The 21147-nt window shown below is 41.8% G+C and overlaps 1 protein-coding gene across 24 annotated transcripts in view; it reads right to left on the bottom strand.

The window, feature by feature from the left end:
- Positions 1 to 21147, bottom strand: part of EPB41L2 (erythrocyte membrane protein band 4.1 like 2) — a 191929-nt gene that overhangs the window by 24150 nt on the left and 146632 nt on the right. For 10 of the 24 annotated variants that reach the window (XM_083176718.1, XM_083176720.1, XM_083176728.1 and 7 more), the window contains exons 12-16: positions 15436 to 15596; positions 13005 to 13631; positions 10658 to 10693; positions 10296 to 10358; positions 7576 to 7722 (exon numbers count right to left, since the gene is read on the bottom strand). In XM_083176718.1, the coding sequence (XP_083032844.1) occupies positions 7576 to 7722; positions 10296 to 10358; positions 10658 to 10693; positions 13005 to 13631; positions 15436 to 15596 (1034 nt within the window). The remainder of the gene's footprint in view (positions 1 to 7575; positions 7723 to 10295; positions 10359 to 10657; positions 10694 to 13004; positions 13632 to 15435; positions 15597 to 21147) is intronic. The other 14 variants (XM_083176733.1, XM_083176738.1, XM_083176739.1 and 11 more) reach the window with 12 other exon arrangements.

Below are 21147 nucleotides of genomic sequence, written 5' to 3'. Positions count from 1 at the left end.
GTGGCGAGCGGCGGCGTTACTGGTCCTACGACCTTTTCATACCCCCACTATCCACGTCGGCGTGGAGTTGAGAATAGATTAGTGTGGCGAGCGCAGCGAGCCCCGCGAGGGGATGCGGATACCTTAACAGCGGACGCGGGCTTCACAGGTATCCGCGTCCGCTCGCCAGGCTTCGGGCTCGCCACACTAATCTATTCTCAACTCCACGCCGACGTGGATAGTGGGCGTATGAAAAGGTCGTAGGACGCGTACCGCTGCGCTCGCCACGCTTCGGGTTCACGTTTATAGTGGGGGGGGGTGGCGTGGGGGTGCATTTAACATTGTAAGCACCCATTAGGGTGCTTAACATTGTATAAGCACCCATTAGGGTGCTTATACAATGTTTAATCGCATCGTATGGCATTGTATGCCATGTACAATGGCATACAATTTGAAAATTGTATGCTATCGTACACTAACCACCGAAATCGCGTCGCATACCATTGCATGCGTTATGGTATGCGATGCGATGGGCGCCGCCAAAATACACAAGTACCTAAGCTAGAGTATACTAAACATTTTTATTTCAAAATTAACTGGTTGCAATTGAAGAAAAAACATGACACCTATTAAAATGGCATACTAAATAGAATAATAAAAATCTCACAGTGACTAGGGCTTATTGTTTTGATCTTCATGAAAAGCACAATATCCTATTTGGTTAGGGAGTGGGGCTAAGATAAAAAACAATCCACTAAAATATATACTGTATTTGTACCATGGGATCACTTAAGGCGTGTACACACGATACGATTTTGACTAAACAATTTTACATAGTTACATAGTAGTTAAGGCTGAGAAAAGACTTGCGTCCATCTAGTTCAACCTTGGTTTATTAGCTTAACCCTTGTAGTTATGTAGTGAATTCTGATATTTTATTTTAAAATTTAAAGATGTTTTTTCTTAATTGTACCCCTGTATGTTTTTAATCATTAAATGTTTGTCCAACCTTATTTTAAATATGTGTCTGCCCACACCACCTCAAGAGGAAGAGAGTTCCATAGTTTTAGTTGCCCTGGACGTGAAAAATGTTTTACTTCTAAGAGAACAAAATATTTTCTCTTCTAAACTAAACTCGTGCCCACGAGTCCTAGAGTCCTTCCTTGTAATAAAAAATGTGTTGGACAGTTCTTTATATTGCCCCCTGATATATTTGTACATGTTAAGCAGGTCTCCCCTTTAACATCTCTTCTCTAGTGTAAACAATCCCAATTTGTTCAATCTGTCCTCATAGCTAAAATTCTCCATTCCCTTTATTAGTTTTGCTGCTCTTGTTTGGATTCTTTCCAGTTCTGATGATGTCCATTTTATAGTGCGGGGCCCAGAATTGTACTCCATATTCAAGATGTGGTCTAACCAATGCTTTGTACAGTGGCATAATTACTTTTGAGTCCCTAGTTTCCATACCCCTTTTTATACATGCTAGTATTCTGTTTGCCTTGTTAGTTGCTATACGACATTGAGCACTGCACCCCAATTTGTTATCTATTTGGACTCCTAATTCCTTTTCAAGTACTGAATTATCCAATGCCTCCCCGCTTAGATTATAACTAGCACATTGGTTATGTCTCCCAAGGTGCATAACCTTGCATTTATCTACATTGAACCTCATTTTCCACTTGTTTGCCCAATCATCTAGTTTATTAAGATCATTATGAAGTGCGGAGACATCCTTAGTTGATCTAATTAATTTTGTGTCGTCAGCAAAGTTGGAAACTTTGCTGAGTATTCCCACCCCAATATTGTTAATATAATTAAATAAAATGGGCCCTAGTACTGACCCTTGTGGTACTCCACTTAGTACTGGTATCATATTTGTTACTGCGCCATTCAAAACCACTCTGTTCTCTATTACACAACCAGTTCCCTACCCATCTACAAATGCTTACCCATAGTTCCAGTTCCTCCATTTTGTTGATCAACCACTGTATCAAAGGCCTTAGCAAAATCTAAGAAGACCACGTCTACAGCATTTCCATTATCAAGATTTTGGCTGACATGCTCATAGAAGCCTAGTAAATTTGTTTGGCATGAACGATTTTTCAAACCCATGTTGGATGATACCAATTAAACTATGAAGATCTAAATATTCCAGGATGCCATCCCTTAAAAAACCCTCAAATAATTTACCCACTATTGATGTTAAGCTCAAAGGCCTGTAACTAGGTGGGTCATCCCTTTTTCCTTTTTTTTTTTAAATATTGGCACTACCTCAGCTAATCTCCAGTCTTTTGGTACTTTACCTGATGTAAGTGAGTTATCAAAAATGTAATACGGAGGGGTTGCCAATTCCTCCCTTCATCTCGTCTGTCGTGAAAGTAATATTAAGATCTGGCTTGCCCATTTCATTTGTGAAGATTTTGACTATCTTCAACGCCATCTAATTCCGGCCAATGCATTTGCAGCTGTGCACATGGGGATCAGTATGAAATCCTGGTCAATATACAGACGCCGGAATCCCGACCACCGCAATGCCGACAAGGAGGGGCCGTGGATCGCACCCCCTTGAGGGCTCACTGCGCACACTATTTTATTCTCCCTCTATGGGTGTCGTGGACACCCATAGGAGGGACAAAGTGCCGGCATTCCGGCATAGATACCGACGCCGGGATTTTTACCACATCCCTGCACATGAGGGGAAAACCATTGGCAATCACTTACCATCTAATGGATTTCCCTCTGAACACAGCACAAAGTAAGCAAGAACTTACTTGGTGCTGCGATGGCCATGGGGAGGAGGCCGCTGACGATGTAGGCGGCCCTCCCACCCTATGGCCAGGAAATGCCTGCGGTTTCTGGGGAACTCCCCAAAACGGCCGTAGGGATCAGCTCTGATTCAGGCCCCATGTGCTATTTTGCCAATGGCAAAATACACTGTAAACAGACATAGTCAAAAGGGTCTTGCCTGCAGTCTCTACATGCGATACGGACCTGGTAAGGTTGCACATCGGTATCACATGCATTGCAGTGCAACTTTGGCTAACTTACTATACGATTTTGACTATCTAGTCAAAATGGTAAGTCTAAATCACAAAGTTCATACCCAGCTAAAAAAAACTCAGTAACTGTTATGAACTATGAATATACAAATAACTTCTCCAAAACAATATTCAAATGATTGATTAGATGACCATTTAGGACTGTGCACAAATATCAACAGTAATAATGTCAACATTGATCATGCAGAAACTGTTTGAATGTCAACGTCTCACTCTGATGGCCCAACGGTGACTTCTCTTCTCCTGGGGGTGGCAGCTTCATCTTCCCTGTCCTGGCGGTCATGTAACCTACACTTATGGGTCAGACCTCCACAGTTGTGGCATTCCAGTAAGTATTTATGCCTATACCCAATCTAACCCCCGCCCCCCACAGACACACACCTTGCCAAACAGCCTAACTCATATGTTGACTTTCTGACAATGTGAACATTTTGCATGTTGACATTCTGAGAATGTCAAATGTCCACATCATAACTATAGACATTATGAATGTATTTTTTTTTTACTACATTTTTTAGACTGCATGAGTTATGTAATGAAGAATAAAAGATGCAAACAGAAAACAGGTATTTCATCCTTCATTTAATATACCATGTAATGTGAGAAATGACTATTTAATTTAAACTTTGAGACTGCAATCATCATCATCAATCTCCATAGTCACAATTTCCCTCATATGTACTTTGTCTTCTGGTCTACAACTTCTAATAGGGAGGTAAAAACCTTTAAAATTCTTTAATTTGTCCCACTACTCAGCTTAAAAAAAACACAATTTAGCAAATAAAAGTTACTATAAATGTTATTATGTTAATATAATTAATCAGGTTAGCATTCACTCTTTAAATTCTTACTGAATGTCAGTAAGGGAATAGAACTATAGATCAATAAATAGGTCCACCTGTAGGCCTTCTATTAAGAAACAAGCTCCAGAGAAAAGCAGCAATTACAAGAGAAAGCCTTGTGTTCCTACTTTTATATTAGAATATTTTTTGGTACTTGTGTAGTTTCACAGCGGCACTTACATACAGTAGGAGCAAGTTTCATCTTTGCTCCTTTTGCCATGGCTAGCCATGGCTATTCTATTGTTCTCAGCTGCAATACGTATTGTATTGCAGCTGAGAACAATAGAATAGCCATGGCTAGCCATGGACAAAGGAGCAAAGATGAAACTTGCTCCTACTGTAGTCAGCGTAGTGTCCCCGTCAGTATCGCAGTCAGAGTAGTCCGCATCAGCGTCGTGTTCCCGCAGCCAGCGTAGTCAGCTTGTATCTGCGACTGTGTACGTTCGCAGCTTACCGGAGCTTACGCAGTTAGCGTAGTCAGTCAGGGTTACTCAGTTAGCGTAGTCAGTCAGCATTGTGTCACCGCTTATGACATTGTGTGGGTTATGGCTGCCGAACCATTAACCTGCTGCAGATGGAGGAGTCGTAGGTGGAGTTTTTCCACCTGTGTCAATGGACATCTTATGAGGATCAACGTAAAGGAGCGTATGTGGCGCTGCCACATAAGAAGCTGTAGGAAGGAGGCCAGTCTCCGGGCCACCACACAATGGTTTCACAGATGTCACCTGACCTTTCTGACCCTTCTGCGGTTCATTTTCGTGGGAGGAGGAGCTGACGAGCATTCAGTTTTGTGAGCGCCACCATAAGGTTTCTAACAAAAACACTGTTATATATAACAATCTGATGTGGTAGGCGTGTACCCTCGATCTGATGTCCCAGCCCCAACGCCGGATTGGTGGACCTGGCAAAATCGTTGAAGTGGACGAAAGTCTGTTTGTCCACAGTAAGAGCCACGTTGGATGCGTCCTACCACAGCAGTGGTTTTTCAGTGGGATATCGCGTGAGACCGGTGAATAATTCATCACACCAGTGGCCAGCCGTGATGCCAGGATTCTGATGTCTCCCATCCAGACACACATTGAGCCAGGTACCACCATCTCTTTGGACTGTTGGCGTGCGTACAATACGGAAGAACTTGAGCAGGCGGGGTACCACCACCTGCGCGTCAACCACCATTAAAACTTTGTGGACCCAGATACTGGGGTCCATATAAAAAATATTGAGAGGCTCTGGGGCTCCTGTGGAGGAATAAGAGACAGAGGGGCACTGCACGCCAGCAGCCAACACAGAGGATGACACAGCTGTGTCAACATCAGCTGCTTTTGGAGGGGCTGCTGTCAGGGAAGAATAAGTGTTTCTGACCTTTCTGGCACTTCTTGTTCTATGCTTTTATTTAACATTGATCATTGTTTTTCTTCTTTATGTCATTAAAATCCATTTGACCGTTAACACGTGCCATCATTATTGTTTCAGATGGATGACATGACAGGTGTGAATGTGTTCCTGAAATACCCCCATTATCCATGTCAGCCCGAAGTGTGGCGAGAGGACGCAGTAAGCGTCCTCCTGACCTGTTCATACCCCCACAATGCACGTCGGCGTGGAGTTGATTTCATAAAGTGTGGTGAACAGTTGCGCAAAATGCAGCGAGCCCTGTGAGGAGACTTGTAAAGCGAGCCCCGTGAGGGGACGTGTAAAACGAGCCCGAAGCGTGGTGAGCGCAGCGGGGGGATGCTGATTACTTGTGTATTTTGTGTGCGCTCTCCACACTTCAGGCTCGTTGTCCACTCGCCATGCATCGGACTCTGTGGCTCACCACACTTTATAAAATCAACTCCTCGCCGACATGGATGGTGGTGGTACGATCAGGTTGGGAGGACGTGTACCGCGTCCGCTCACCACGCTTAGGGCTGATGTGGATAGTGGGGGTTTGAAACTGAGGCATTTCCCAGTATGTAACATGGAGCACTGGCAAATTGGTCCTATATTATGCATGAGGGTTGCCATACCCTGCCGCACGAATTACTGAAACGCACTTGCGTATGAAACGCTCGTGCGTCCCGGGCAGATGGAGCGCCTTCTCTGCTGGAGCCCACATGACCGCCTCTTCGCCAGGGTCCGACAGCTCAGGGGATCTGGTGGTTACCGGCGCTCCCTAGGCTTGCCAGGGATGCCAGGGACAGAGCTGCATCTCGTGGGGACAGTACGGTGACACTACACAGGGCTGCGCTGGGACACAACACTGACAACATAGTGTAGCGTGCCGCCGTGAAACTACACAAAGTACCTATTTTTCTTTTTTTTTTACATAGAAACCAGTTCCAAATAGTTAAAAAAAAACACCAACCAGATTAAACTAACATACTATCCAGATGTATCCTCATACAACTAACCCTTTTCCATCATGTGGCATAAGAAGCCTAGAACAATTCCCGTGCTGTACACGTTTTCTGATACTTTTCCCTTTATGATACTATTTCTTCCTCCATTTTCGATCCCAAACAGTATTCAAGATTTTTTTTTTGCAAAGGAAGGAATATAAAACCATAGAGTAGGCATAATGATGCAAGGTAAGGGTAAATAGTGTTGGACCTGCCCAGTGTACGTTTTCCATAATCATAACTCAATATACAATTTGGACCTGCCCAGTGTACTTTTTCATCAACTTTGCTATTGTTTCCCCTATTTTGCATCTTAGTTTTGCAAATAGTGTACTACAGATGGGGCAGGCCTCTTCCTTGCTGGCGAATCGCCAGAACGTCAGCGCTGGCGATCCACCAGCGGCCTGCCTCTCCATCTGACAGACGCGTGTGCGTCTCACGCACGTCTCAATCTCCGTCGGCGGGGCGACGGGAACCCTGTCCGTCTCCGCCTCAGGGAGATTGACAGGGTTAGGGGGGGATTGCGGGAAGGCGGCGGGGACCCCGGGTTACCGCCAACAAGTAGGTACTTAAGAGGAGTATCTACACGTAGCAAAGTGTATTTTTTGCTGATCAGTGCACTGATCACTGGGGCTAGTGGCAATTCTACATCTGTGTGAGTAACAAATACATGTAATAAAGAATTCGATAATAGTGGCCACAACAATTTCTACCACCAAGTTCCATTATGCTCCATCTGCAACTTTGTACGTACATTAAACCAATTTATCGACAAGTTGTAACCTTGCATTCTTGGTACATTGTGAGCAGGTTTGTAAGATGCAATACAGTGAAACAGATGTAGGAAAGTTGGCTAATTAAAACCATGCAGTCCTCGTATGGTGTATGAGCCAGCCTGAACTGGTCTTCACACAAAGGGGGATATCCTATTAGCAATGGTAATTTACCACTTCTAATGGATTCCCCGTGGCTAAACTATTAGCCACAATGTTGGCGCGTATCAGGGGTTTGGTTTTTGGCTGCATCAGGCAGGTAAACCAAAACCATGATAAGGGGCTTTTTTTTGAAAGACTGCAAAAATGTATTGGTCTTTGCGAAAAAACACTGGGTCTGCAAAAAAGCCACTTAAAAATTGTGATTTTTCTGTGCTTTACAAAACGATAGCTGTGAAAAAAATAGGTCTGAACCTAAGATAGATTCAGGGTGAATAACAGTAGTTTATCCTTTGGTTTTTTTAAAAGTCAGAGACAACAGGAATTCAGCATGCAGCGTGACTTTTGGTGGTTTCTATTTGAAGTAAGAGAGGTGACATACCCCATGTGTCTGCAGAGATAAAGGAGTGATGCAGCGTTTTTCCCATTCGTTGGGACGCGGCTCAGGTGTGGATTCCATGAAACTGCGCTTGAGCTCACTAATGCTAGCCTGATGTTTCAATATCTCATCTGGTGATTTATCCAGATCCTAGCAATGGGTTAAGCAAAAGAATAAAAATAAAAACAAAAAGACAGTTTGATAACACAAACTTTGTTTAAACACATTAGCCCTTCTACAAGGTGAAATGCATTACAGACAAATGTTTGATCTGTGAAAGTGCCCTGCAAGCAACTTTATATGTAAGGGTGCCAATTGGACTGGGTCTGTAAAGCCAGATAGCACAGTAAGTATGGCTATTAAGGCAACCCTAGACCCAATAAACATTTACAATACATCTGGTAGGGACAGGCTGTATCTGGCTACTCCAGATCACTGACTAACCAAGCCAGTGATCTAACGTGCCGTTCTCACTTAATAGCTGCCTACTTTACATTTTACCATATACTTTAAACGGTGAGGTGCAGTCACGAAAGGCAGGGGAGGCACAGCCTCTCTGGTCATATTCCAGAGTTTTGACTATATAAATTATTAATCTTCTTTGTATTCTAATAATTCTTAAATACCAACTTTGTACTAATCTAATCATTTTATAGTCAAAACTTACCACCAAATGTGTGTGTGTGTAAATCTGGCTCTTGTACTAGCCTGTGCCGGGATCAGTATGAAATCCCGGCGGCCGGAATACAGATGCTGGAAGCCCGACTGCCGCAATGCCGACAAGGTGGGGCCGTGGATAGCCCCCCCCCCCCACCGCGCGGGCTCGCTCAGTGGGCCCGGTGCCTTGCTGCGCTTGCTACCCATAGGAGGGACAAAGTGCTGGCATTGCAACAGTCGGGATTCCGGCGTTGATATTTCAACCGTCGGGATTTTGACCGCATCCCCGTGCCTCCCCAGCCATCAACCTCACCGCACCTCACTGACTTTTAAGGCCCGACATGACAGAAGTCCAGCAGCTAGAGGGATAGATTGGCCCAGGTTTCGGCCCAGCCCATCTGAAATATCGCTTAGAAACTCAAGACGGGAACAGGTGGGTACTACTTTATAATGACATTATTATTTTTGAATTATAATCAGCAAATGTCTACACAACATAAAGCAGGTAGACCGGTTTATTGATAACCAAATCAGTACTGGATTAAATTGGTCTTGTACAATAAAGACATTTTTTATTTTTAATGGCTTGCGCATACAATAACTTTGCAAAGCACATTACCAATTAGAGAATGAATAGTGTCACAAAGAGGGCATGCACATCAGATCAGACATTTCTCCTAAACACAACAAACTGTTACAGGTTTATCAAAGTCAGCTCTGGCTTTGAACATCAACTAAATAATTGTGCATAACCTTTTTCCAAGTAATGAGGAGAAACACAATTCCTCCTCTGTTTACAGAAAGTCAGAGCAAACCTTTGATGCACAAACTTATATTTTAGTAGGTCGTTTGAGATGACAACATAGCTTGTTAAGAAAGCTGCAAAAAGCAAGATCAATGATTAGTTTGGTTATTATAACTTTGCAAATGCCACAGTGCTAAAAAAGAGACAAAACCATATTATGTAAGAATAACTAAAAACAAAACAATAACTAAAATGTAACATAAGTAAAACAAAAAAACACAAGATACAACAATATGCTGCTGTGACAGGGATTGGTGGAAAAAGATGAGAAAATGCATAATAAAGGCTGTTAATGTGGTCAGTATTAAAATTACGAGACTTCATTACTAAATCCATAAAAAAATATATATATATTAGATAAAAAGTAACTATTTCCTTTAAGCTACTGTTCTAACGCCATGACAAAGTACTTGCTTTATGAGTGACTATGGCAGCTATGCTTTTATATAAAGGAACTACAGTTTTTTTCTGAAAGTCACATATGGTTAAACAACTGCAATGCATTCTTCAACAACGAGGGGGGATTAGAGAGCTTTCACTTTGGGCAGTCCAATTAATCCCTGGACTTTTTCTCCCCAAATGGTCTTAATTTTCAAGTAAAAATGTATATGATCCAGGTAAGTTCCAGGACCTATGAGTTTCTGCAAAATAACGGGGCTGATAAAGCTGGTTATCTGCAAGTTATCTTTGCCTGGTACAGGTAAGCAAAAAAAGAAAAAATCCCAAGGACATTTGAATATCCCGAGGGGGGGGGGGGGGGGGGGGTTAATTAGCCATGGTAAATAACTGTGGGGCAGATGTATTAAGCTTTAACAAGAGATAAATCCAAGGGTGATAAGGAGAGATAAACGTCCAGTCAATCACCTGCTAACTGCCATGTTACAGGCTGTGTCTGAAAAAAGTCAGTAAGCAGGTGATTGGCTGGAAGTTTATCTCTCCTTATCACCCTTGCATTTAGCTCTTGTTAAGGCTGAATACATCTGCCCCATTGTAACTGAATAACCCCCGATGTTTCCTACCATGGTTTTATAAAACATAGGTTTCATTTAGCATCTAAACAGGGCTACTATTGCCCGAAAGCAGAGCAAAAAGGGTCCAGATAAGACAAAAGTACAAGTCACAGCGTGCACTCTTCTCTGGTAGATCCCCCCACCCATCAGCCATGCATTTCATGCATTGTGTCTTTAGCAGCAGCCTGCGCGTGGCAGCCCCACTCTTGCAGCCGTGGCAGAGCATGAGAGCATGTTGCTTTTATACAAACCTCCAACATTAAATTGCTATGCCTCACATAAATATTTTCTCCACGTATTCTCAAGCACTTGCTCTGTGAAATTAAAATTAAAGATGGAAATATATAAAGCAAAATAAAACAAGCAGCATTTGGTATGAATAGATGGATGGGCATGTCACGCTTCAGATAAAATCTGCTTAGATGCTATAGTCCTGTATTGCAGCGGTTTCTTTTGACCATTCCCTTTCTGCATATAATTAAGGCAGGATTCAGAAATTGGAAGGTCTATGCCTTTCCTCTCAAAATGTATAATCAATCCAAGCATACCAAACGGAACAGCAAGGGGTTGAGTCACACCACATGTTTCACTACATCGGCATAGCATTCAACACCTGTTGTATTGGGGTCTCATCCTCTTCTCTCTCCAGCTGGCACCATGCATTTTATGTCACCAGTAGTAAAATAAACAAGGATTAGTGCACACGAATGGCTGTGTGCAAAACATTTACCAACAGCAAACTTCCTACAGATCTTCAAGTGTTTCGGTGTCAGGAACTGATATATATAGTCACTTTGGCACTGCTTCACCTATAGGATGGTCGTAATGACTAAAAGCAATAACTGGCAAAAGGTGAAATGAATGATGAACTCCTCAAAATGGGCCTGCAAGACTATTATATATGTATTCTAAATAATTGTGTTTAACCACAATGTAATAACTATAAAATATACGTCAAATCAGCCTCGTGGCCTATGGAAGAGGATGGTAAATATAGTGTATGCAATAAGGTTATGGTCCTACTTGACATTGCTTACAGTAAAGAGGTTAGCCGTTTAGTATTAACTGTAAACATAGTCCTACAGACATATGGGTGTGGTTATTGATCGTAAGCAGGCCCCTCCTACCTCCTATGTCAGTTTGTATCTACTCAGTTTGTTTAATCACTGTTGTTTCCAATTGTAAAGCGCAATGGAATATGCTGCGCTATATAAGAAACTATAAATAAATAATATTGACCTAGTAGGTCCACTTCAAAAATAAGAAGCCACACCATTATCCCCATATTATTTTTCTGTCAAGAATACATAGGGTGGTATTCAATGAGGCTGATTCGCCATGTTTTTATGGCGATTTTGTGCTGTAAGGTGAATTTTTGACTAAAACGGTGAATCACCCTATTCAATGACCAGATGGCGAATACATTTCAAAGTTTTTTTTCGCCATGATTCACCGAGTAGCAATCGCTATCTTTTTATGGTGAAGTGGAATGTGAACTTTTAAAATAAAGTGTTTTGTTTTTTACACTTGGTGTCAAAAAAAAAATCAGGAATTTTATTCTGAGGAGGGGCATGCTATTTTTATTCATGTGTTGTAAGCACATGAATATATATTTAATTAAAAAAAATAAAAATTTTTTTTTACACAGACCAGCCAGCAGGGGGCCAGGAGCCGAGCCGCTCATTAGATATTCATATATTCACTGCACCCGATCATTACATATGCATGATCGGATGTAGTGAATATACCCGGTCCCCTGCTGGCACCCCCGGGGGGCAGCCTGTGCTGCCTGACTCCCGGGGAGCCCACCTCCCCCCCACAAACGTTCTGGGGCAGGCAGGGAGACTTCCATCTCCCTGCCTGCCGCCGTCCTCAGGCTCCCTGCGGCATCGCCGCAGGAGTTAAAATTCCTGACTCGTTGAATACTGGAGCCGGCGAGCAGTGGCGAATGTGCAGCGAATCCTAAACAGGATTCGCTGCACATCGCCAAAATGTTCATTGAATACCGCCCATAGTTGTACCTTCATTCTGCTTCATGAGATACAGCACAGGGGACTTCTAGTGCTCTCTCCCACCATCTGACATGCAACTAAATATTGTACCAAATATAAAAGATTTTCAAAATAAAGACTGACACTACTTTTGCTTTTGTCATGAGATAGGCTTGTGTGATATAGGAATTTCACACTTGAATGTGAAGTAGAAATTGCATGAAAGAAGTTTGTATATACAATTGTGGCTATGTTCCTACTTTGTTCTAATCGGATATCAAGGTGCATTAATCTCGGACATGTTTAAAAATTCACACCAATAGAAACATCTTATTTCCTGAAATCATGTTTCTTTGTAATTATGTAATATATGTGTTACTTAACCCTTTGAGTGCCAACATCTGTGAGAGATGTGCAAAATATCCGCAAAAACGTCACTCACATTTGTTATATAAATTAAACTAAAAAAGGGTGTGCAAAAAAAAAAAAAAAAAGATTATATTTCCTATATAAAAAAAGGTAAACATTACAGGTCATTATGATAAATAAAAATGTTTGCGTGGCAAGTTTCACACCTGTTTTGGCAAATTCACTTGGCACTCAAAGGGTTAAACATAGGGTTTTAATGAGATTATTAAAATAAGCTGGTTTTAACAAGAGTGATATGCTTATTATCACTCCTTACTAATCTTAAATAGTCCTCCAATCAGTCAGCACCTGTAATTTTACAACTGTTTGATAAAAGATAGTTAAGAGCTAATTGGCTGTAGCACCATGTAAGACTATTAACAAGTGATAACAAGCATTTCACTGAAATAGGGCCTTTTGTTTTATCGTTGTCTGCAGTTTATTTTATACCATTATATGATGAGGTAAGAAAACAAGCAGAATTAAAGAAACGTGTTGATATTAACAAACAGAAGTGAAAACTAGGTGCAAGTGGCAGCTTTAGGCAGTAGTGATACACACCTCTTCCTCTGCTTTGTCATTTAGGTCAGGGTCATAAAAGGAGCCCAATGAAGTCACTTTAGGCTCCAGGTAGCAGAGAGACAGAGCAAGAGGAAGGGAAAGGGTCAATGAAAATGGGACAGACTGGGAGGCAGAGAGGAGAAGCACAAAAATGAGGAGGAGAGAAGGTATGAAGGAAGGAGACGTAAGCAGAACATAGCGTTGGAGACCTGATGGGAGGAAAGAGACGCAAACCTCTGGGAGACTAGGAAAACTAAGATATCCATCCTCATCAAGCAAGGAAGGGAATTTCAGGGGAAAAATTTTGCAAAAGCTGAAGGAAAAGTAGCCACATTCTGCGGTTTTATAGTTAAAAGAAAGATTAGTGTAGACTGTAAGAGGAGAAAAATGGCCTGCATTGGTAGTGGTTTCCAGTATTTTTGGTGGTAAGTCATGAGGCGGTAGCATCTCATTAAATTTACACTCTAAATCTAGATCAACACCACTAAAGTGGGTGTCGTGCTGTTCCTCCATTGCATCATCCTCAGAAATATCTGAAAATATGTCCATCTCAGGGATGGAGGCCAGGTTTGCAGACATGGTATGAGTGCAGTGAATGGGTGACTGTGGTGATGATGGGTGACTCAGCTATTTGGACCGCACCAGCAGTGGGTGAATATGAGCGTGTATTAAAAAACAATTTTGTAGAAAATAAAAAGTGAAAAAAAGAATGTGCACGCAATAGGAACAGAGAAAGAAGAAAAAAAAGAATAAGTGTTAGTTAGAGGTAATTTTAAGCAGACACATAACTATGCAATTATAAATGTTCAGTATAAAACTATGACTGAAAGTGATCACATTTATCCAGCTAGCCATTAGAGATTTGTTTAACCCATTTTAAAATCAATCAAAATATTCGGTACATATGTTAGTTGGGCACCCACTAAGCTATTTGCTTAGTTTTCTGCATACGCTCGCCACGCTTCGGGCTCGGTGGCTCGCCACACAATATAAAATCAACTCCATGCCGACATGGATAGTGGAGGTATGAGCGTACTAACTATAGTGGGCGCCCAACTAACATATAAGTACCAAATATTCCATGATGGGCTTTCTGCTGCTAACTGCACACAGTATGGGGACCTAGGAGAACCTCCAACACTAAAGAGCCTTACAGACCCAAGAGTCCTGACCCAAAATGGGCAGTAATTATTTTTTTTTCATTTCTTGTCAAAATAAGTGGACATACTGTATTATTTATTTTATTATTTGTACGGTAAGACATGAACTCTATCCATGTTTACTGTAAATCTAACAAGAGAAACTACTGCATCATAATATGCAGCTAGCACTAAGGAGAAATCAATTACATTAATTAAAAAAGAATTGCAACATCTGAATGATGCAACAAGGTATATATACTAAAGGGTGGGTTTATAAAAGTGAAAATGTTGTCCATAGCAACCACTACTTCTTTATTTAGAAACGTATAGAAAATAGAAGCTGGAATCTGATTGGTTACTAAGGACAACATCTATGCTTCGATAAACCTGCACTTTAGTAAATACTGTATATCCCAACATCTCATTGTACTGTAAAACGTGAAAGCAAAGCCAATGAGAGATCACTACATTTTCAATTGAAAAACTATAGAAAATGTTTCTAAGCACTTTTTCATACTTCTAAGAATATATGGAAAAGAAATACATGTGTTAAAATGGACTTACATTTTAATGATAATCCAATTTGAATGAAAAAAAAAAAAACAGAATGTAAAATGACAACTGGAGGAAAAACTCCTGAAGTCATGCGATGTGGGGCACAGTACTAAGCACGTCACAGACACAATCAGCACAAGCACATTTAGGGGGACATACAGTGCAGCATGGTTCACGGGAACTAAAGGCTCTTCTACTAAATCGGAGCAGTGTCACTTGCATCAGAAATCCACAACTGAATGTTTTCTATAACTTGTTGTACATGGACAAAACACATTTCATTATATGAACAAATGAAGATGAACAAAATTTCTCATGTCAGAAAACAAAAAAAACATAATAAATAGCAATTAGTAGAAACAAGGAATATGGGGTTTGTTTTTGTACATAGTACAAATGTACAATCATGGCTGAAGAGAGGAGGAGAAACCAGTCTTCCATAGTTTCTGATAGGTAAACAATAAAGAGTCTACAGTATACATAAAATTTAGATATGAAATATTGATATGTACAGTATGTATAAACACATATGTACCAAGATTTCTAGGGAATTCATGTTGTACTATCTACAATCTGATTGCTTACATATGTGTAGATAAAACACTAGAAACATAAGGCACAATTCGAAGAAAACTAAAACTTACTATGGATATGAAAGCTTACACACAAAACTTAACATGGTTTTATAGACAAACCAAACGTGATCATGTTGAACTTGTCTTAATTGACCTTACCTTTGCATCATTGGAAAGTACAAGTGGAGTGCTGGTAGCAGTTATTCCATCCACAGTTCCTTGTCCCTCTGGGCCGGAGACTACACCATCAACAGCACTGCCTGCCTCACAAACTAGAGATTCCTTCAGCAGGCTCTGATCTGTGATGCTTCCAATCGGAGCTGTGAGTGTAATATGGATATATAAAACACACAGAATGAATATATAAAGGAATTGAGACATACAGTAGGAACATATATTGCTAAATTGAAGGAAAAAAAAAAGCTTTAGTCACCCCTCCCCCACAAGCACATCTCTTGCAGCCTGCTTTCAAACGAATTTTGCCTAATTTTGTGCACAGCCATATGGGAATGCTAGCAAAATGGTGGGAGTCCAGGTGCAGCTAAATGTGGCTGTTGCAGCTCTAAATCACATGCCAAGAACCTCAACTTAGCATGCAATTGTATTGCTCTAAATATATGAATTTCTGCATTATTATTAGAGACAGGATTATATGCAACATAAAAAGCTTGAAATATGCATGCAAATATGCATGAAAAATACTTAAAATATGCATGAAAAGTGTTAAAAAATATGCTACATTAAATAATAAAAAGAGTAATTCTTAACTTATTAATTTAAAAATCCGCATACAATTAGTTGCAAATAAACCTCAAAAATAGGCCCACAGCATCTGCAGATGTCTAGTTCTGTACATAGGACTTATTTTCTTCCTGGTTGCTACAGCATACTGCAGTGTCCAAAGCTCTTCTTGCATCAACTACACGGACCCTCATCTCCAGCGCCGATGGATCAAATGTCAGTATACAGATGTAGCAGGCCTTATCCTTGCTGGCGATCCGCCAGCAGCATGCTGCTGGCGGATCGCCAGCAACACGGCGCCTCTATCTGACTGAGACGCGCGTGCGTCCCCCACGCACGCGCGTCTCAGTAGCCAGGGGGCGAGGCGGACGCAATACTGTCTGCCTCCCGCTCGACAGGGCTGGGGGGGACCTCTGGCCACTGTGAGGGGGTGCGGTCGCCCGGTGTGGGCACCGGGCGACCGAGGGCAGCACCGTCGGAAGGTGACGCGCGCGTCCCCTTCCGACATACAGATGGCGGCGGGGCAGGGGATGGCGACGCCATCCCCTGCAAAGATGAATCCCGCTACATCTGTAGCGTGTGAGGGCGGTGCAGTTGAAGGCTTCCTCCGTGCGCCGCATACTCACTGTGACACAGCATTTCCTCTGCGCTGCGTGATGTCACAACCCTTCTGCCTGCCTCCTCTGCTGCAGAAGCCTGTCTCTTGTAAAGTCCCAGGCCAGGGGCAGGCAAAGGTTCAGGAGCTTCATAATGGCATCCTCCCCGACTGACTTTTATCAACATGGATTGGCAGCCTAGATCAGTGTCAGGCATATCGTACATCCAAGGTTCCCCCACACTGCACACATATTGCCCCAGCCTGCACACTCTACCAGTACCTGGCCAGCAGCAGGGCAAAGCAGTGCTGAGACTCGCGGGTGGAAAGGGGGCAGGGCCTAAAATATGCACCATCACTAGATTTAAGGTAAAATATGCAATAACCAGTGAGAATGGGCAAAATATGCAAATGCATATGCAAATATATATAATCCTGTCTCTAATTATTATATTAGATGTTGGTTATCGTTGGTTTTGACCATGTGATTATAAACACGGAACACGTACGGTTAAGCAGCTACCATTTTAGATTGCAGTTTTGAGAGTTATGTAACTCAAAGTGGGTGCAGATAAGTCTTGCCGAGGCCTAGTGGCTTAGCCCTACAAATATGTAAACAAAATCTATGAATTCTCTATTAAAATGTAGTCTTTTCCCTGATAATAATTGGTGTGCTGGGGGGAAAACTTTAGTATTGATTTTTCTCATTAGAATAACCCCTCCCTTTAAGTGCTTTAATAGTATCAAAAATTTACTGAGCAACTAGATTACATCCCATGTGGGCACTAGAACCCAAAACCCTTAAATCCAAATTGCCTGTCCATGGAAACAGTTAAGGAATACTCAGACAATAACATTTGATTCAACAAATTACCATGGATTAAAGAATTTAAGCATTGGGTGGAGTACAAAGAAATGGAAAACAAACAAAAACTTAAAAACTGCGCTTGTATTTAACCATCTGCTGTGGTGCAATATGGTTATACACTATAATTTAAGCTTTAAAAAGGCACTGTCCAATTTTCTGTGTTGTAACCCTGTAAGGAAACTAAATAAATAAATATATTTAGTATAAATGTGTAAAGGTATTTAGAAAAATATGATATGCTATATGAGAACAGGTTCGTCCAGCCAAGCGTCTAACATTCGATCTTTTCTGGAACATCTTGCTTAGGAAAGCCCTTAAGCCTAGGGCATAGGTTTCTATGGTGGAAATCTACTCACCCTCAAGATCTTGTCAATTCTACTTTCAAAATGCACTTTTCCCTATCTATTGTGCGGTATTCAGTACTTCATTTGAAGGTTTAGTCTGGATCAATATGACCTAAACTTCTAGAATATTCATAAAACAGACAATATTCTCTAACAATTATGAAAATACAGAAAATACAATGCTTTAAAATAATGAACACTGGTTTTACAAAAAAACAACAACTTTCATTTATTAATTTTATTATAAATCAGTTGTCTTGAAAGAAAAGTTACAAAGATCATTTTAGATATATAAGTTTACTTTCTGTATCCTTTGCTGACTGCATTATCAATAATCCAAGTAAAATATCAGCTATTACAAAGGAGATTAATATAAATGAATCTTTCCCTTAAGAATACATATTTCTACATTAGCACTTATAATTATATTAATCGCATATAGGATTTCTAATATGATTTTTGGTGACAATCCTTTTTACTCCTTTCCTACTTAATCTTTAATTTTTTACTGCATTTATCGATTATGGTTAAGTTCTCCGCTTCTGACAAATTGCACCTTGTATTGTTTGTACAAAAATCAAAGTAAAAAATAGATTTTTGTGCAGTAAGATCCGCCCCTCTACCTTCCCGCTGCCCCAGGTCCACTCGGTGTATGAAAAACACGGCAAAATCCACGCGCTAATAAGTCAGCAGCACTGGTACATTGCCTCCAGTGCTGCAACTATACCGCTGTGTAGTCTCTGATAAACCTTCCCCCCCCCCCCCACCACCACCTGACAGCTAAAATAGAGCCTGCTAAGCTACTTAGAGCTCCTGCAGCTCAGCCTTCCTGCAGGAGGAGCGCATGTGACCCTGGAGCTCTGTACAGCTGCAGCAGGACGAGTGCATGCGGACCTCAGTACAACCGGCTGCCCGTGCCACATCCTCTATACACAAACCCCGATATGTCCTTCCCCGTCTCTGCAGACACCTCACCCAGAGACCCGGACACCTTTTCTATAATAAGATGGGAAGGGCTTCTCCCGAGGCATGTCTAAAATTTAAGCTAAAATACAAAAAACCTACAAAAAAAAAAGAAAAGGTGACCTGTGCAAAAATTCTGATTTTGACGAATTGTTAATTAACAATTGCACATTGGGTACTTGTTTCCTAGGACGGTGCCCATGATTTTGATCTTATACAAATCGCATTGCATGCAATATAGCGGCATGCAATGCGATTTTTAATTGTACAAGCACCCTGATGGGTGCTTTCAATGTTAAATGCACCCCCATTGGCAACGCCACCCCCAATATCAACACCAACCCAAAGAATGGTGAGCGCAGCGAGCCCGCGAGGGGCGGCGGTATGCATCCTCCAACCTTTTCATACCCCCACTATCCACGTCGGCGTGGAGTTGATTATAGATAGTGTGGCGAGCACAGCGAGCCCCGCGGATTACTTTACATGTATTAGGCGTCCGCTCGCCATGCTTCGGGCTTGTATTCCGCTGTGCTCGCCACACTATCTAAAATCAACTCCACGCCGACGTGGATAGTGGGGGTATGAAAAGATCTGAGGACGCGTACCGCTGCGCTCGCCAAACTTCCGGTTGGCATGGATAGTGGGGATGGCGTTGACAATGAGGGTGCATTTAACATTGTAAGCACCCATCAGGGTGCTTGTACAATTAAAAAAAATCGCATCGCATGCCATGCAATGTGATATTTCATTGTACAAGCACTCTTGTTAATTTAACATAAATATCGCATCGCATTGCACCCATCGCACACCACTAAGTATGGTATGCGATGGGCGCCGTGCTAGGAAACAAGTACTGCACATTGTATTGTTTGTGTGCTTAAATATAGAGGAAATAAATCGGACTTTCGGCCCTACAGATCTTTCCCTGGATGCATTGATACGGATCAGTTTTGCTCGGCTACTCGAAATGGTTACAAATACACAGATTCTGCTTTCATCCTACTACAAACCAACAACCTCGCTATAGTATTCATGGTATTTTATTTGCATGCAAAATTGGGGAAGGAGGGCCGGGGGCAGACAGCGCTTGCCCAGTGTTTTATGGGCACCCCTAAGAAAACACTGGGCATTTCCATTTGTGAAGGCAGGAGAAATCATTGACCATCCAATGATCTCTCCTGTTAACGGAGGCATGCCAGGGGGGGTTGCGGGTAATCGTCCGGGCGGCGTCTCAGAAGTTTGCAGCTTACCGAGCAAACCTGAATTAGGGCCTACGTGAGAAACTCATCCCTCCCTACAGAATTCTCAGTGCACATTTCTTCTCCTACTCTATTGACACTTTGTTATCCTCTAATGCAATGCCTGGGTGTCATCCTTGATGCCTTCATCCACATTATCAACCCTACAGCTTCCACTATTGAAACATTGACAGGAATATACTCTTTCACCCTTGACTAGCTTAAAATGGCCACTCAATGTCTTGTCATACTGTATATCACGGTGAGTAACAAAACATCTTTCCCACTAGTCTCTCCTCCATCCACCTAACTTCAATCCACAATGCCACTGCCCAAACAATTTTCTTGTTTCACTGTATGCTTCACCATTATGCCAGTCACGACACCAGTTTAAACTCATACTCACTCACAGAGCTCTTATTGCTACATCTCCCACACACTCACTCCCACCACCTGCCAGCAACCACCTCAACTCCACAATAATCACCTCATTCACCCCCACCTGCCTCACACACTCTCATTCAATGATTTATTCTTGTGTCAGCCCTTTCTCTTTCAATTGTAAAGTTTCAAGGACAGGGTCCCAGTCTTTACTTCCTTATTAGCGAGTGTGCACCCTCCACAGTTACCTTTTGCATGTCACCCCTAACTGCATCTTACATACTCCATGCTACTTAAGTTAGCATTTTGTGTATGTTTCATGCAGTATTCATTAAGCATGTCCCTTACCCCTTTCTGTATTGTTGTTGATCTGCTCCAAAAAAGGTGCGGTGCTCTGAATATTATAAAAAATATTAATAGACATAATAAAAACAAAAAATACTAGCAATTCTAAACAGCTGTGTTGTATCATACTGTAATAAACTGAAAGTTCAATTCAATTTACAGTGCTGTGAACAGAGACTGAAGATAGTTATTCTTTTCAGAGTCCGACTACTGGATTTCTGCTTGCAGCCCTCCTAAGGTGCGAGTAGAAACCAGACAAAACTAGGTCAACAATGCAGTTTTGGGCCTTAGCGCAGCGCACACAGCATAGTGGATGGTGCTGAAGTCGGGAAAATCTTGCTACTAAACACCTGCGACTGTCCGCATTTTCCGACCTAAGCACGCAAATTGGAATAG

Source organism: Crinia signifera, chromosome 3, assembly GCF_055691185.1.
Source record: "Crinia signifera chromosome 3, ASM5569118v1, whole genome shotgun sequence".
Taxonomy (NCBI): Eukaryota; Metazoa; Chordata; class Amphibia; order Anura; family Myobatrachidae; genus Crinia; species Crinia signifera.
This window is presented reverse-complemented; position numbering and strand designations above follow the sequence as displayed.